At 40.6% G+C, this 17539-nt stretch overlaps 1 protein-coding gene across 2 annotated transcripts in view; it reads left to right on the top strand.

The window, feature by feature from the left end:
* FEZ2 (fasciculation and elongation protein zeta 2) overlaps window positions 1-17539 on the top strand; it is a 74082-nt gene that overhangs the window by 37320 nt on the left and 19223 nt on the right. For both annotated transcript variants that reach the window (XM_067562677.1, XM_067562676.1), the window contains one exon: window positions 12984-13059. In XM_067562677.1, coding sequence (XP_067418778.1) covers window positions 12984-13059 — 76 coding nt within the window. The remainder of the gene's footprint in view (window positions 1-12983; window positions 13060-17539) is intronic.

The following is a 17539-nucleotide window of genomic DNA, read 5'->3' as shown; positions in this document are numbered from 1 at the left end:
GTTGGGAAGGTTTGTGTCATGGAATCCTGGACTCTGGAGAAACCAGGCTTCAGTGCCATAGAACTTGGCATGCAGAGAGCAAGTTGTTCCCTGATGCTTCATGTAGTTTACTTAAAAAACACAGCAGAAAAGGAGGTCGGGTTTGAAAGCAGCCTAGATCCCTAGTGGCTATAGCAGCATGTCTGTACAGAGTGTGAGTGCATGTATTTCTTTATCTTGGCAACTTGGCTAATCAAAGGCAATATCTAGAAAGAGCAAAGTATTGGTCCATGCTGCAAATAAGGTGCTTAAGTCTCAAAGGCTTTTAGTAAATGGCTAAACTACATATCTCTGCTTGTCTTCAAGAGAGAATTTTGACTCTATAGGAGCCCTATGAGACATGAAGGCCTTCATTCCCTCTGAAAACTTGACAGGATCATTTACCAGAACCTCTGAGACCACTGGACTGTGTGTGGTATCTGTGAGATACTACCAAGCGAGACAACCTTGGTTTGGCCTGATATCAAGTTGATGACAAGTCACACAGTCTCTCACCACATCTGAGTAACAAACACCCTGAGGTATTCTGACATGGTGGCATTGCAAGAACAATTTATAATTAAAAAAGACTTCCATATTTCTCCAGTGCACATTATATTAGCTGTATATGCATCCACTATGTGAAGGGTAGTTTGTACAGAAGGAGGTTCTACACTGAGATCATTATCTCCCTAGAAATCTAAACTATATCAGTATCCTGAAGATGAGGGTAATCCTGAATGTATCAGAGCATTGTTGACCAAATGTCCCAAAAGACATCAGAAATCAGTCTCTGATAGTTTTATGTAATCATATAGGAAGAGTGGGTCAGATTTTTTCTGTCTAGAAGTCCATGTGATGAGGACCTGAGCAGTGCCCCATAAGATATCCTTACCTGCCATTTACTTGGAAGAAAAGGGGAATATAGTGGCATAAGTTCAGAAAACTGAAAATAGTCCCTCACAAATGATTCCTACATCTGGGGGCTATGAAGTAAATCTAAGAGAAGGCTATTTGCCACACACAATTGCCAGTGTTCTGCAAAATGGTAGTGTGCAAACCACAGAGGTAATGCATGACTTCTCTCTCCTTTGATGAAGGACTTGCATAGTTCTTTTATTCATAAGGTAGTAATGTCCTGACCAAGTTCAGGAGTCACCAAAGTTTCAAGGATTTTTTTTCAGAGCTTCCTTATTGGGTGAAACAAAGCACACTCTGGCTGGAGATGACAGTTGCCAGTCTTATTAGGTTCTTGCCTCCTTTGATCACCTGGAACTTGCGCCTCTCTTTAGATCTCAGTCTGGGATCTTTGTCCCCAATAGGTTGGCTCTTGAGATGGTGGAGAATGTTTTGATGTATCACTTTCCCCTGGTCACTCTGAAGAAATTTAGGAAAATGCTTCTTGACTAATGTGTATAAGGCTCATGTTGATCCTTCTCCTGTCCTCACGCACTTAGCTGATCAGTTTCCACAATTCTGATTCTGGTTTACAGACATATTTGCTTACTCTTCATGGGTTATGTTTGTTTTCTGCAAACAGAAGTTAGGTCAGGGTGGATTGATTTAAATCAAAGTAATTTAAATCACCAATTTTAATCATGATTTAAATAGGCATGCAGGAAACCTTGATTTAAATAATCTAATCTTGTGCTGCATTAGTACTTTTTAGTTATTTTCCTGAGGAAAGATAAATTCTCATTGGTTAGTAACTATCTAAAAATGTTGATGTGCAACTAAAGATAGCCTTTACACTAAATTTGATTCTTTTTGCAGACCAGGTGGATTCACTATCTCGATATACTTCAGCAGTTATATAGCTTAACATACATTAATGTAAATTCTTAATTTCACATTTTATGTTAGACAGTGTGAATGATATATTTCCTATTTACTAATTGTTAATTTTTTTTACTTGTGATTTGTGTTGAGCTGCATTTGGATGGAAATTGGAATTCAGTTAAAAATGCACAAAAATAGGACTTTAAAATTGTTTTTATTAGCTAAATAGAATTACTTTAAATATGGTGGGTACATAAGAAAAAAGTTTATTAAAACATGTTTTGCATTTCAAACTGACTTATTAAACAAAGTATGATCTGTAGTTAGTGAATTAAACTGACTGTTTCTGGTCACCATGATTTTATAACTAGTAGATATTTTCCCCTCCCACATAATTTTTATTCAGAGAGTGGAAAAGGAAAACAAGTTTTCCTGCTTTTTCAACTTCCATTCAGTTTCTAAACTTTATTCAATAAGTGTAATTCACTAATTCATTCAAACTGAAATGAAGGAAATATTCTCTTAGTCACTGCAGAAGAGGTTACTGCTGTCAGAAGCTGGTTTAGCTCTTTAACAAACTCTGGTTCCAGGTGCTTAGCCAGTGACTTCCTTTAATTCAGTGGTCTGACTTTCTTTAAAACTTTGAAACAAATCCATTTTTTAAAATCACCCAATTTTTTTCCACCTAGAGTTAGACCAGTTTCTTCTTCACTCCAGGTTACCTGATTTATGAGGATCTTATATATGAAAATCTATAGTCTTGTGGAATAACACTGTGATTTTTACTGAGTTGATGAGTCCTCCTATTGAGCCAGTAGATGTCTCTGAGCTCAGGATTTTAATATGGAAAATTTTATTCTTGATAGCACATTAATTTCATCAGTATTACTTTTATTGTTGCAGAACTTTTATTGTCATAGCAGACTCTTCTTTGCAAATTAGTTAAGGCTTAAGTAGATACCTTAAACTGACAAAAGCCTTTAGATCTGTGTTGGAGTTAATAGTTGAATCATAGAAAATAGAGATAGAAAAGATCTGTTAGACTGTATAAAGTTACATGCAGGATTTGAAATTAAATATGTAAACTCCATTCTCTCTTTGATCATCTGTGTCTGTCCAGGCACTTGAATTATAGTTCTTCCCAACCTGGGGCTTCATTGCTCTAGGATCTGAGCTAGCTTTGATTTAGCTGGCACAGGTATGTCTATGTGAGTTGCAATCACACCTCGTGATTGCAGTGTAGACATACCATAAGACTTTTGATTGTCATACCCTCCTATATACAAGTCAGGCCACCTCTCAGACTTCAGTTGTTTCTATCTCCAGCAGATAAAGAAACTAGTCCCTAGCAGGCAGCTGATAGGGGAGAGAAGCAGCAAGCAGGCCTTGGCGGCAGAAAGCAGACCCTGTGAAGCTCTGGTGTACAGCTGCCCTGACACTGACAGTCTGTGTGCCTCCATTTCCATATTCAGTGTGACATCGCCTCCTTGGCAGGTGTCCAGCATGGCTATCACAGGGATAGCCCCAAGGGAAATAGGACCATGAAACGGCCAGATTTTAAGTCAGCTTCTCTTTCTTCCTAATGTGTAGGGGGAGGTTCAGATGCAAGAGAAGTGAGAAAGGAAGGGTCTCCCTCAGGGATCTCTGACGTTGTATAACTTTCCATTGGTGCAGAAAGAGATTCAGGAACCTACAGACTGCATCTTGGACCAAAGCTGCAGGGCAGCAGCTCCAATCCTCACAATAAGAAAGAGGGGTAAAGGATAGGTGTAGGCTCAGTTCTGCCTTTTTCAGACAAAGACTTGACCCCTGTCCTGAGAGAGGACAGTGGTCCCAGAGAAGAATTCAAGAAGGTCAGGAAAAGCCTCCTGAAGCACCCTGCATGACTGGCAGTTCAAATCTGTCCAGGCTTTATGCTGTAGAAGAGCAAAAATAACTAGGAAATGGGACAAGCAAAAGATGAAGAATGGGAGGGTGAATGAGTCAGTCTCTGATCTTCAGTCTCAAAATTAGGACAAATTCATATTTAAGGAGTTGCCAACACTCTTAAGGATGATGGCATGTACCCTGGAGCCATAAAGTGAGTGTTTGCCAGTTCCTTTTATATGGCTCTGCATCTCCACATCCATGACAGAAAAGATAGACAATGAGTGGTATATTCTAGACAGGAAATATGACCAAAGAAAGGCATTAAATCTCACCGTCCTCTGAGAACATCAGATTTGAAAATGCTTACTAAGAACCCAAGAATGCCTTCTCAGGGTTAGTGAAGAGGGCAACACGGACAGTGGAACAAGGTGTGGCTCTCAAGGAGTTCCTTGACGGGAAAAAAATGTAGTGCCTCTTTGAAAAGAATTTTTGTGGTCTTAAGACTGTCCCTACAATCTTCAATTTATGCAGCTCGTGTTTCCTATGTGACAATGAACAGTTAGAGAAGTTTAGCAGATCTCCAAAGACCAAAGATAAAAGCTATGAAGTGACCAAGGCTGTCCTATTTCTGGGCACCACTGTCTTGCATGTGAGTTCACATGTGACATAATTCTGCCATTTTATTAATAATGTCATGGCTCCAGGAGAGGCCCTGTGGCTAAAACAGTGGCTAGTATTTGTTTTCTTTCCTCCAGAGCCAGGCTAATAGCCATGCCCTTTAAAGGCCAGTTTCCTTTTAGTAAGACTTGGAGAAAGTCAACAGTCCTTGGCTGCTTCAAATTATGAAGTCCTATCCCAGGAGATGATCAGCTGAACCTTGAATTCACATTCAAACGAAGCAGATTCAGGGAGACTACAAACTATAATCCAGTAAAAAGGAGGCAAAGCCTTTTAGAGAAGCAGTCAGACTTAACAATGTACAGCCTTTCGTTGACAAAGACGGAGGTAACAAATATCAAAGGAATTTCTTCAAATTTTAACCAGTCAGCCTGAATGTTCTAGAGTCTGGACATAAAGTCCCAACACTGGGGGAAAGTTGAGGAACTGTTTTCATACCTGGGCCTAAATAACATCAAAGGGGTCCTGGACACATTACTATATGATTATGTAGTCAATTGAATATGAGATCCTCCAGCAACTCCATTCTACTACACAGTGCCACATTGGCCCAAAAGAAAGGCAACTGAGATACCCTAAATAATTTCTTAAAAATATAGCCCATTCCCTTGGTCCTGGAAGATCAGAAGGACATTGGGATCTATTTCACTTTCCCAAAAACAAGGAGACTATGTCCATTTCTTGACTTGAAATGGGTCAATCCTTCCTCAGTATGTCATGTTTGAAGGAGTTCAGCAGGTTGGTAGACATTGTCTCAGTACAATGGCTCCTGATACTTCCAGGTTCCAGAAGGCATTGGATAATTTGGGAGTAGTAATTAGTCTCCTGATTCCTAAATGGCAGTAAAACATTGGATGTCCTGTTTTGTATCTCCTGAGAAGGATTTCCCTGTAACTTTTATTCTTAAATCCCATGTCTGTTTACTATTCATTTGGACCCTAACCTGGGCCTCTAAGAAAATTACCTTATCCACGTTTGGCCCCCAACCTTATGAGTCTTAGATGGAAGGCTGCATTGCCTGGATGTCCATGGGACTTGATGGGCTTTCATAGAAAAGATGGCAAAGTTTAGATAGTCTGATTTTTCATCCTGCATCAGGACTTGAAAGCCAACAGGCCTACAAACCCACCATTTCGAGATAGGTTAGGGATTGATCTGAGATGCATGCGTTTCAGCAGGAAAGGAAAGATGAGAACGATGTAAAAGCTCATTTTAGAAGTTCACTAGTATATCCATGGGCAGAAAAGAGAGGAAAGCTCTTTAAAGGAGATTTGCAAGGCTTCCTCTTGGCTTCTGGCTGCACTTTGACAAACATTATAAAATAGGTTTATAGTTTCAGCCTTCACAGAATGGTGTTCCAGGCAGTAGTTGAATGCTAATCTCATCTATATTAAAATGATTTAGGAGGTCCCAAGAATCTGGACTGACATAAGATTGGAGAGAAAGTGAGAATTTTTCCTCATCTGTTAATTTTCTTTAAAATATTCTAGATCTGTCTAGACCAATGATACTTGAGAGCTGCAAGGGGCACTTTAACATGTCTCCTGCGGCTCTTTGCAGCACATATTAAAATACTGGGTGATATAATTATTAACCAATATAACCTATTAACCAACCAGCATGCTTTTACTATGTTATTCACGAGTTGTTGCTGATAAAATAATAATACTTGATCAGTCATTTTGCCATCAGAATAACATAAATATAATGAATGAAACCATGAATTCTCACTGTCGTTCTTTTGGGTAATGTTGATCGCTAATTTAGCTCCTAAACCACTGAGATCTGAGTATCACTGGTCTAGTTGCTTTGTAATATTTGGGTGCCTAGTTTACTGCTGAGTGTCCATGTAGAGAGGTGGATGCGTTAAGACTGCTACTGTTGTTAAACTTATTTATTGGTTTTTGAGTAGTGTCTAGTACAGGGGTATCAAACTCATTTGCTATGGCAGGCCAGATTTGAATTAAATGTACTTCAAGTGAGCCATACATACCATAAGTCGAAATACTAGGCACTTTTGGAGCGCTGTGTCTCGTGCACGCAGCGCTCCATGCGCTGCCGTCAGAGTACACAGATCTCGTGGCAGCACGCAACGCCGCAACATCTCACGGCATCGTACCCTCTGGCACTGCCGTGAGATCTCACGGTGTCGTACCCTCTGGCGGCAATGCGCGCTGCCGCCAGAGGCTGAACCAAAAAGGTTGGCGAGCCGTATCCAGCCTGCGGGCCGGGTGTTTGACACCCCTAGTCTAGTTTGTTTGGTACTGCTTTCTAAATACAAAACTGAAATGGCTAGACCCTTATGTGAGGGTATGACATCATTTAAAAGACTGTGTCTCCTTTCTCTCTTTTGGTTGGGAGGAACTAGCCAAGCATCTGGGCTGGTATTAAAATCTCAAGGAAAGAAAATTAACAAGTAAGGACTTTCTCTTTCATATATCATAAAAGTTATAATTGGGATTTGCTTTGCTTTGCAATTTCTAACACTCGTGTGAGGATTTCTGTGTCCATTTCTGCTAAACTTCAGTTAATTCAGAAGCCCTGGTTAACTCTTAAAACTTTTTTTCGCATTTTCCTGGGTTTTGGGATTCAGATCAGAGATATTGATGTCTTTTTGTTCACCCCTCCCCCCACCCCATCTTTTTCCAGAATGTGGTGAGAATTCTTTCTTTGTACTGGGTAAAAGTGATAAGGGTTCCCAACTTCATTAAATACAGTAGCATTTATCTAAGTATATATGAATTTCCTTGGTGTCCAAGCCTTGTGAAACAGGAATATACAGGAATCACCTATTACAAACAAATCTTTCCCATCTGGTAAGCTACTAAAGTTGACAAGAAACATGTAGAATCATTGTCCCGCTATACCTAAGAAGGCTAGGAGACAATGAATATGGTTTAATCAGGCCATAACTTTATTATTAGGTATCTGGGACTACACAGCAGATACAAATGTACAGTGCAGTTAACACCATAATCATTTCAATACTCAGTCTTCTGCCAGCCCCGCCTTTTTCCATCCTTGTCCCCAGCCAGCCCATTGCTGGGACCTTGTCATCCCCCCAACCTTGAATGAGGATTAAGATGGGCTATAAAGGAAGGTGGGGGGTTGACTCCCTGTCATGCCAGTCATAAGTGCCCCGAACTCCTCCACCAAGGCTTGCCCTTTATCAGCTCCCCAGCCCTTGTGGTCCCTGGGGAATGAGTCAGCATGACAACACTGACCCACTCTGCTTTTGCAGCAGCATCTGTGCCTCTCCACCACCCCCCACCCTTAAAGCAATATACCACTTCCCCTGGCAAGCCAAACAATGTTCCTTCCCCCCTGCTTAAGGTGCCATAATCTTCAACAGAACATTGAAATTCTGGCATTTTTTTTCTTGCAATCCAGAAGTTTTGTTAGGATAGTGATCCTCAGTTCACAACTTGGGGTTATCAGACATTCTTATATAAAAGTGGCATAAATTAGAGTTGCTGCTTGTCATACTGTGAAACGGCTTTCTCCAGACATTATAAGGAGCAGCAGGTATATCACTTGAGCATGTCAGTAAGCCATTGTATAGCAATTTTTCCTTGTCACAACATGTTACCCTTCACACAACAATGCAGAGGAATCTAAGCTGCATTTTTAAAATACAACCTTAAAACCAGATTCTTATTGAAGAGTCCAAGAAAAACCAGACATACACAGGAAAATGTGAAAGCAAAAAGTCTGATCACATCTTTGCTAAACAAAAAACATTGGATGAAGATACTGGGAAGAAGGAAGTGGATTGTAAATAGCCATATGTAAATCATTTGTCTACTTAAAGGATGAAATGTTACTGACATCTGAAAATTTGGAAACTTTAAAGAATGTTTTCTGCTTTTTGTTGAGTTGGAAGGTTTTTTTTTTTTTTTTTAAATCTTTGGGAATGCAGAGACTCTACAGCCTAATCCAGGTACTGGGCTTCCCTTAAATTCTTAAGAACATAGTCTTCATTACAGACAATATTTTCCAATTGGATCTTATTGGAAAGAAATAGAAAACTAAGTAAAATGTTGTTTGTAAACAAAGTGCTATATGTTTACCTCTACTGCACTGTGCAGATGTGACTAAATTGTGGAGGAATCGAGAGTAAAGGGCCAGATTTTAAAAAGTATATAGGCACCTAACTCCCATTGAAATGAGAATTAGGCACCTAAATATCTTTAAAAATCTGCCCTAAAGAACCTTATATCCACAGAAAATGTGGAAGGGAGTGGGAGAATGGGTGGAGTCAATGCAGCATGCACTCGTCCAAATGGCAGTAGTGAAAGCAGCTAGTTGCAGCATTAATGCTACTTCAACAGAGGCAATGACACCAAGATTTCTTAGTGAATTGCTGCTGCCAGCATAGAGGGAGGAGCCTACAGTGCATTGTAAAGGCTCTAGAATACATGGAGATAGAGCCACATTTCTCCAGTAATCCGCAGGTTTTATGTAGCTTGAAGGCTTTTTTCTGCCTGCTATTCTTCTGCCAGGAAAAAAAAAATGCCTCTGAAATGCTCCAGTCTTTCAGGGATGCTATAAACTGAAATTATGCTACAAAGTTAGATTTTGTTTTAAAAAATAAAACTGTTTTTTTGCTAAATCCAAATCCAGTTGAATTGCTTTGAGGATAAAATTGCAATGAAAACAGTTGGTTTAAAAAACATGTGTTTGCAATCCAATCATATTACTGAGAAACAGTAAGAGAAGTTTGATTTTTCTTTATCCAAACTGAGAGAAATGAAAAAGTAAACAGAAACATCGTAACAAGCAAACAGAATTTTTAAGTTTTGCAACTTTAATAATCTGAAGTGGTAGTAACAGACAAAAATGTTCACTTATACTAAATTGACAGTATTGCTTTAATTAGAACATACTCCTGCGTTGTTCCTATTGGTTAGAAGTGCCTGGTGTCAGAAGATGCAGGTTATCTACTTAGTTTGTACCTGTTGAATTGTAGACAAGTCTGACTTTGCTTGGAGACATAACTGACAGATTGATCAGCTTCAGACCTTGTAGCAGTGAATGTTCTTTGATCTCTAAAATTCCTTGGAAATCTGTATATTTCATAAAAGTTAAACATTTGTTAAGGAAAATCCAGTGGCTTTTTTAGATTCTACAAAACACCATGAATGCAAGTTTGAAGATTTTTCAAATGCCTATTATTCCACACAGACATCCTGAAAGGCTCAACTAGTGTAGGTCCCCATCTCATTTTTTATGCTTTGATGTCTTTTAAAATGCTGATTGTTTATCAAAGTTCCCCAAACAGTCAGAGCTCAACACAAATATGAAATATTTTTCCTCCAATGATTTTTTTTTTAAAGCTGTAGTTACCTGAAAGGGCTTAAAGTTGCTGTGCACTCTAAGCCATAAAGTATCAATGCTATGATGCTTGTGTATCTTATAGCACACATATACATATGTATATGAAAGATGTTCATTTACATTTTTAATTTTGGAAACTTTTATTTTAATTTTGTTCTATCTCTTTCATGATAAGAATCTCTATATGTTTAAAAAATTGTCTGGGGAACTTCTGGTTGACTATTAAAAAAGGGCTAGCATTGCTATCAGCCTACCAAGGCTGTGGGAGACAAACTCAGAAGCACGTATATGACAAATTGGGGGTTCTGTCTGTACTGAATTGTGGATGATTTTATGAAATTGTGTCATGAAATTACCGTCATGGAAAGCCTATATGTATGTGGATTAGTTAGCAGGGCTGTGTAATGTCTCAACCAGGCCAGAGTCAGTGGTGAATGAGCAGCACACAGTGATCTTCTATTCAAAGTAAAACACCTTGGAACAATAGGGTTCTCTGCCTGGGAGAAGACACTTCTTCCTCTTGTGAAAAGGGTGAGGGGTTTGAGAGTAATGGAAAATTACCACAGAGCAGAACAAAACAGGTGGTTCCATCAGGAGTCTATAAAGGGACTCATGAGAGGAACTGGGGGAAAGAGCCACCTTGCAAAAGAGTAAGATGAGGGAGTCTGCTCTAGGGGTAAGGTAGGCAATGGGGTGAAAGACTCTGCCTTCCTGCTGCCAGAACACAGATGGTCTCAAGGGTAAGGTGAGGTAGTGAGGGATGTTGCATTTAGGATTATCATGTTTTGGTGATCGCCCAGACTAGTAAAGGGTTCTGTCACTGCCTTCCCTGTAACCTTGGGTGCCTTTATGCTGTGTAGCTTTGGTTTAGACCCCTGATACTAGTAACCTGCCCACAAGCATAAGGTCTCACCCTGGCTTCCACCAGCCTGGTTATTCCTTGCAGGGTGATACCAACAACCCTTTAGTCCTAGGTCTCCCCAAATCTGTCCTCCCCAAGTTCTTAACTACCAGACTCTTGGATTTTTCCCCTCTGGTTCATCAACTATGAAGGCATAAAACCAGTCCCCCAGACACCAGCTTACTTTGGTGCGCACACTCCATGCAGTTTGCACAACAGAGACTTACTTGGGGTAGAAATAAACATAAGGTTTATTTAATAGAGAAATCACAGATTCAGTGATGAAATGGTAAGGGAGAGGAAACATACATAAGTTACAAAGAAAATAAACATAAAAACACATTCTCATGCTTTACATTTCCATATTGCATATAATCCCTTTTCTAATACAAATTACTTACTGCCTTTGGACAGTTTCCCATTGAATCCGCTAGCCATTCTGAGGATCCCCAGCATTTCATGGACAGCTTCTGCCAGGTAACTGTCCCTTAGTTTCTGGATAAAAACCTCAAACACAAGCCTGCTTTTAAAAGACTATTCCTTCTTTTTTTTTTCTTTCAGTCCATGGTGACTTGTGTTAATTCAGAGTGTGAAAATCCTCTCAGTTTGAGATCTGGGATATCTCAGGCCTGGTCTACACTACAGACTTAGGTCAATGTAAGGCAGCTTCTGTCAACCTAACTTAGTAAGTGTCTATACTATAACATCGCTTCCCCTGATGTAAGTCATCCACTACACCAGTGGTTCTCAACCGGTGGTACGTGTACCACCGGTGGTACTTCGCAGAAGGCTGGATGGTACGGAAGGGTTTTGGTGGAGGGCATTGTTCCCCACATGTAACCCGCCACCGCGAAACCCCGTCGCCACTGAAAGTCCCCCCTCCCGCCGCTGCCGAGAAACCCCGCTGCTGCCGCCGCAAGTCCCCCCCCCCCCTTTTTTTTCCCAAGTGGTACTCTGGTCAGGTACAGTCAGGTCAAGTGGCATTTGACCCGAGTGGTACTCGAGGGAAAAAAAGGTTGAGAACCGCTGCACTACACCAACCTAATAACTCCACCTGTGTGAGAGGGATAGCGCTTAGGTCAATGTAGTTAGGGTGACACAATGACTGTGTAGACGCTGCATTACTTGTGTCCCCTGTTGGCTGTTCACGGGTGAGTGTGTTAGCGGTGTCAGCCCCCCACACTGTCCCACTTAAGTCAGTGCAAGCGCTCCTGGTGAGGACCTGCACTACCAGCAGAAGGAGGGTAGTGTGGACTTGGAGAAATCATAGTAATTACTGCGGTGGCTGTACATCGACCTAACTTAAATCAACTTAATTTTGTAGTGTTGTCAAGTCCTCAATGTCTTTTTGTTAACTCTGATGGGTCACCATTGTCTCTTTCTGCCTGAGTTGTTACTTGGAGCCAGTTTTGTGTAAACACCTATCTTGGGAAATTCCTTGCCTAGCTGTGAAGTGTAGTTGAAATTGTAATACAGGTTATGAGCACAGTTTTCAGATTCATAATCATAGTGTGTATACATATTTCATGACAATCAAGTTCAGAACATTACAAGCTTTCATAAAAGACCTTACTTCATATACTTTTATAATACAGAATGGAATTAGTTGGTTCAGTTGGTCATTTTAGGGAGTTAAACTTTGTTTTCTCCTTGATGTATCTGGACCATGATTTTCACCAGGATGTTTTGTGATTAAATATAAAAAACATAAAGTAGGTAGATTGAACGAAGTGTGTGTTGATTGCTTTGCAACTATTGTGTGCCCCTTAGGGAGTTAAACTGTAAATCAAAAGATTTATACCTTTGGGATTGAGTTATGGCTGAGGGGTGTGTTTAAGTACAAAGGAGTCTGAAGGGTCAGTGTTGTGTCCAGAAGGGCTAGGCACCTGGACAGTGGATTCTAACACTCAGAGGGCAGTAACAAATAGAAGGGCTACACCCTGAGCATGTGCCTACGAACTCCAAGATCAGGGCAGTGGCTAGACTCAGTTCAGACTCCAGGATCTTAGAACACCCTTGGGATCTGGAGCACAGAGGCTTGAGTTCCTCTCACAGCAGTCTTAGTGGGTAGCCAGGAAGGGACTTTCACTAGGATCCATGACAAGGGACACAAGGAACTTGTTAGTGTAAGGAGCTTCAAATGATATACAATTATTTTCTTAAATGATTGTTAATGCACTTTCATGTTTGTGTTTTTTCTGTAATTTATGACAAAATTAAAAACAGACTTTTGTGACAGGTAGATTTGGCACAGTTTGAGATAAACTTGTTTCTTGCAAAAGATCTGATCTTATTTTTTAACATTTGGTAATTCTACAAAAGAAATAAGATTTTCAGCAGTTCAAGCTGAGTAAATTATAAGTGAAATGATTGCTGATTAATCGTGTTTTTCATTTGACAGTACTTAACAACGGTCATTCCTTATGAGAAGAAAAGTGGACCCCCCTGTGTTGAAGATCTTCAAACATTAACCAAAAGTGAGTACATATTTAAAGCTTTCCTACTGATCTCATCTCCCATACCTCGTATTTCCAAATGCAAGTGTTAAAAAATCATGAGACACTCCAAAACCATAAGATTTATTTAAAATCTTACTATTTTTAAGCCATAATAAATTTTGGGTGGTTCTTGTTTGCCTTTTGGTTTTGAGCCTCTAGAATGCGCGCAGATCATGTTTTCAAGCTTGGCTCTGAAACCGTGAGGGCTAGAAACTTTTTATTTTAGATGAAAGCTAATATTCTCGTGTAATGACTTGACTTCAAATATCATGAATGTTTGCAACACTGCTTTCCTGCTCCCTCAAAATATGCTCTGTATGTCAATGGGTTTGTCAGCAAATTCATGTTGAGTTGAGGCAACCATTCATGTAATGATGTTAGAACTTTTGAGAATGAAAGTAGATGGGAGTGCTGTTTAATTATAGTTGTCAAATAATTGCGGTTCAGAGAGTTTAAAATCTACTTTTCTTGCCATAATTTTTCATGTAACAGTTTTTTGGGGTGTCCAAATTAGGACACCCTATAAACGGGCCTGATTTTCACATCTCAAGTGCCCATCATCTTAAAAGCAGGTCCTTTTAGGGTTTGAATTTGAGTACCCAGAATTACTAAACACTTTTGAAAATGTGAGACCTTGTGTGCATTTCTGCTGAAAGGAGACTTCTCATAAAATTTTTAATTAAAAAGAACATTTAAGCAAAAGGAACTTTGATGCCCATTATTTTCCTGCAACATGTTCCCTTGGCTAGTACTTAAGGTTTGTATTTAAACTAGCTCTTTCTCACAGTTAACTTCATTTTCTGTTTAATCCTGTAGTGAAGTCATAATCCTTTTCTTATGACTAAAGCGTAGTTCAAAATGTCAAAATTCCAGTATTAGTTAAGGTGGAAAAAAGCCAAAAGTCTAAGCAAAATAACTTTTTTTTTAGTTAACAACAAAAAGATTTATACAAATGTGTAGTGTAAAGAGTTAAGTGTTTTCGGCAGACTGGGTGAAACCTGATCCTGTGACTCAGTAGCAAAATTCCTGGCTTACTTCTTGCTTGTGCTGTTGTGAGGCAAATATTGAACCAGTTTTTTAAAGCAGTATATTTTTCCTAAGCTATGAACATTGAATATGTTCTTTCAACACAAAAAAAAATATATAGTATTCAGGGATTCTTATATGGTATTCACAAATTCTCACATGAACGTTCTGGATCTTATTAAATGCTACTACTCACTAGATGCTGTACTTCTGTGTCATGGTTCAAAGTAGTTGTCCGGATTTTCAGATTTGTTTTCTTTTCAACTACAATTTTTTAAATTCATTTCTTACTAATTATTGGTTATCCTTATCAACTGCTAATGCTGCTAGCCAACTTATTCAGCATGAAATTTTTGCACAACCTGAGTGAGAAAGCACTTTACATTCCTCAAACCATATGAATGTTCCCAAGAGATACAAAGCGTTTCAGAAATAAATATAGCATCCTCTTGGATAGTGGGAACAGCAAAACTTTTTCCAGTGTTTTTAGTACTTAAGTAGTAGGATGCTTGTTCAGTCCGCATAAATTAAATCCCTGTTGGTATGAATTTCTTTCACATTCCAGGAGTTCCTTCTCATCTTAACTTCCATTGACTGTAACAAAACGAAGTGAAATCCTGATCGCTAAAAGAGTTCTTATATGAGTTGACTTTCAATATTACTAAGCTAAACATGGGATCTTCACAATAATAATGTTTTGCTTTCTAATACAGTATTGTTAAGGAACTAGCTAAAACCATTGAAATTAATCTAATTATCGGATTATTTAACTTTTAATTTAATATTTTGAGTAAATGGAAACCATAAAGATAGCATTTGAACTCCAGTATATATAAGTGTCTCATTTTAAAAATCAATAAATTAAAATATCTTGATTTTGGCAAAAATTCTGCTATGTCAGGCTTTGCCATGTGAAACCTGTGGGTTTTGTCTTTTATATATGCAAAGAAAAGGTCAGAATATTAAATATAAGAAATTAGATTATAATGTGTGTTACTCTGAAATAGCTCATTCCAAACAGGCAGTTTCCGACTCAGTTCATGGTATTGGAGGGTACACTTTGGAAATTTTTCAGAGACACAAAGGAATTTTTCTAAAACACAAAGGGCAGTTCCACTGATATTATCTGCTCTTTGGATCATTGAAAATTTCTCCCCGATCTTTACTACGGAATTCAAAATAATAGGCATTTTTTTTTACTTACTTTTCACCCTCTTGATCATCCTCTCTCTCTTTCTATCTTTTATCTTCAACTGTGGTCTGACTCTTACACAGACACTCAACAATACTGTTCACCCTTTCTGCTCCTTAGATCAAAAATTTGTGGCTTCATCTTAGTCTTTACTAAATGTCCTGAAGACTTGCCTTTTCTGGGCAAGAGGAGTGTTCACAACCACAACTACGGATTCTTTATTCCAACTCCACATCTTTTCCATATGCAAATCTGAATGTTTCTCCTCTGCAGAAAACTTGTCTCAAAATTGTCCATATTTGCTTATGAGATTTGTCTTATAAATGGCGTTGTTAGCAAAGAACTCCATCAAAATCAATTCTAAATGCAGTCAGGTGTTTGAGATCCTTCCTCTGCCATGGTTGTAGCATTCAGTGTTTCCAAATACACATTTTCGTCAGTGTATTGTATGTACAATGTTTCAATGGAAGGGAGTCGGTTATCCTCCCACATTACCACTGTTTGAGAGGAGACCCGGAGGAAAAATCAGTTGATGGAACATTCTCTTTCTTCCTGATAACTCCAACCCTAATGGAGTTACTAGCTGGGTTACTTCAATTTTAGCATGTGCCCCTATAAGGAACTTTTCATGTCTAAAGACTGTCAGAGTGGAGTCGTCCCCTCCCCCCCCCCCCCCCCGTCCCCCCCCCCTTCCCCATGCTGAAAAAAGATAAGAAGGCTGGGTCAGGCAAAGGACCCATGTTGGGCCAATTGCCTACAGAGGAGTGGCTGGAGACAACTCCTCCTAGGGTTGAGAGCCCATTGAAGGGAACTACCCCTGTCTCCTGGGAGCAGCTAGGGACCTTATGGCCCTCCCAGTGCCACCCACCACAAGTATTCTGGTCAGAGCGGCTGAGCCTGTAAAGGAACTCGCCTCAGGGGGAAAACTGGCATGGCCGAAATGCTGCAATGGCCAGTTGACCGGCGCTGTTCCCAGAACCTCGGCACCAGTCTACAACAGCTCAGCTCCAATTGCCTGCACCAAGAAGACGGTCCCCACCCTCTCGTCCCCAGATTCATGGTCACGGTCTCCAGTTCCGAGGTTGGAGTCACCAGTTGAGTACTGTTCTTCCAGATCACCCCGACACTGATCGTCGTCATTGTGGCACTGCTCACTGGCAGCATGGCACTGATTGCCGGATATCTAGCACCGACCCTTGCTCTGCTCCCCTATGCTGCACCACTTGCCACTATCTCAGCACTACTCCCTACCTACATGGTACCGATATTCCCCTGCACAGCACCTCTCTCCAGCTGCATGCTGATCTCCACCTACAAGGCACTGCTCCAAGAAGGCCCACTGGCACTCACCCTCCCCACAGTACCATTCCCTGGTGCCCCACTGCAGCAGGCAGTAAGAGGCACCATCAGCACCAACATGGTCCCTGAGGGAGGAATCCTCCTCCTCAGGTTCTGTGAGGGAGCCTGCCCACCGCCCCTAAAGTACAGCTCATGGGATGCACCGATTTTGGGTGCTGACTCTGCACTGGGTTTCTGGCCGCAAGGCCAATGGCCGACACAGTGGCCATATTGGCCCCAATCCATGTGGGATTTCAAAGATGCTGGGGCCTTTTTCCTACCACAGCCATCCACAGCTGTGGCCGAGAAGCAGCCCGCAGCACTGAAGGCCCCAATGCGGGATTCGGACCTGGAATTGGAACCTGGTGCTGACCATGGCCCAGTGGGGGAAGAGGAGCTACTACTCCCTCCTCGGATTGCACAGTCATCCTCATCATCACTGGACAAGGCTGTCACCAGCCCAGCCTCCCCAATGCCACCGGACAACTTCAAAGCTCCTTTAAAGGGTGGCTTCCAGCTTGGGCCTGGAAGCTTAGAAGCTCTCGGAGCCTGTAGGCAGCCTATTTGATACTCTGGCTGCTATAGCAATGGGTAAAATAGCGCTCCCGTTCATGATGGGGTGCTAAAGGTGGTCAAGGCCCCACGGCAGACACCATCTTTCCTGCCACCAATTTCAAAATGGGCCAAAAAGAAATATGTCCCAGCTAAGGGTTATAAGTATTTGTTCTCGCACCCACCCCCAGGATCCCTGGGGGTGGCTGTGGCAAACAAAAGGAACAGGCAGGACCAATCCAGCTTGACACCAAAAAATAAGGATGCAAAGAAACTGGAGTTGTTTGGAAGAAAGATCTATTCCTCAGCCAGTGCACAACTGAGGTTCTCTAGCCAGCAGGCATTGCTGGG

Source organism: Emydura macquarii, unplaced genomic scaffold (assembly GCF_026122565.2).
Source record: "Emydura macquarii macquarii isolate MOO-44397 ecotype Brisbane River unplaced genomic scaffold, CSIRO-AGI_Emac_v2 contig_2457, whole genome shotgun sequence".
NCBI lineage: Eukaryota > Metazoa > Chordata > Testudines > Chelidae > Emydura > Emydura macquarii.
The sequence above is the reverse complement of the archived record's forward strand: the minus strand, read 5'-3'. Positions and strand labels throughout refer to the sequence as shown.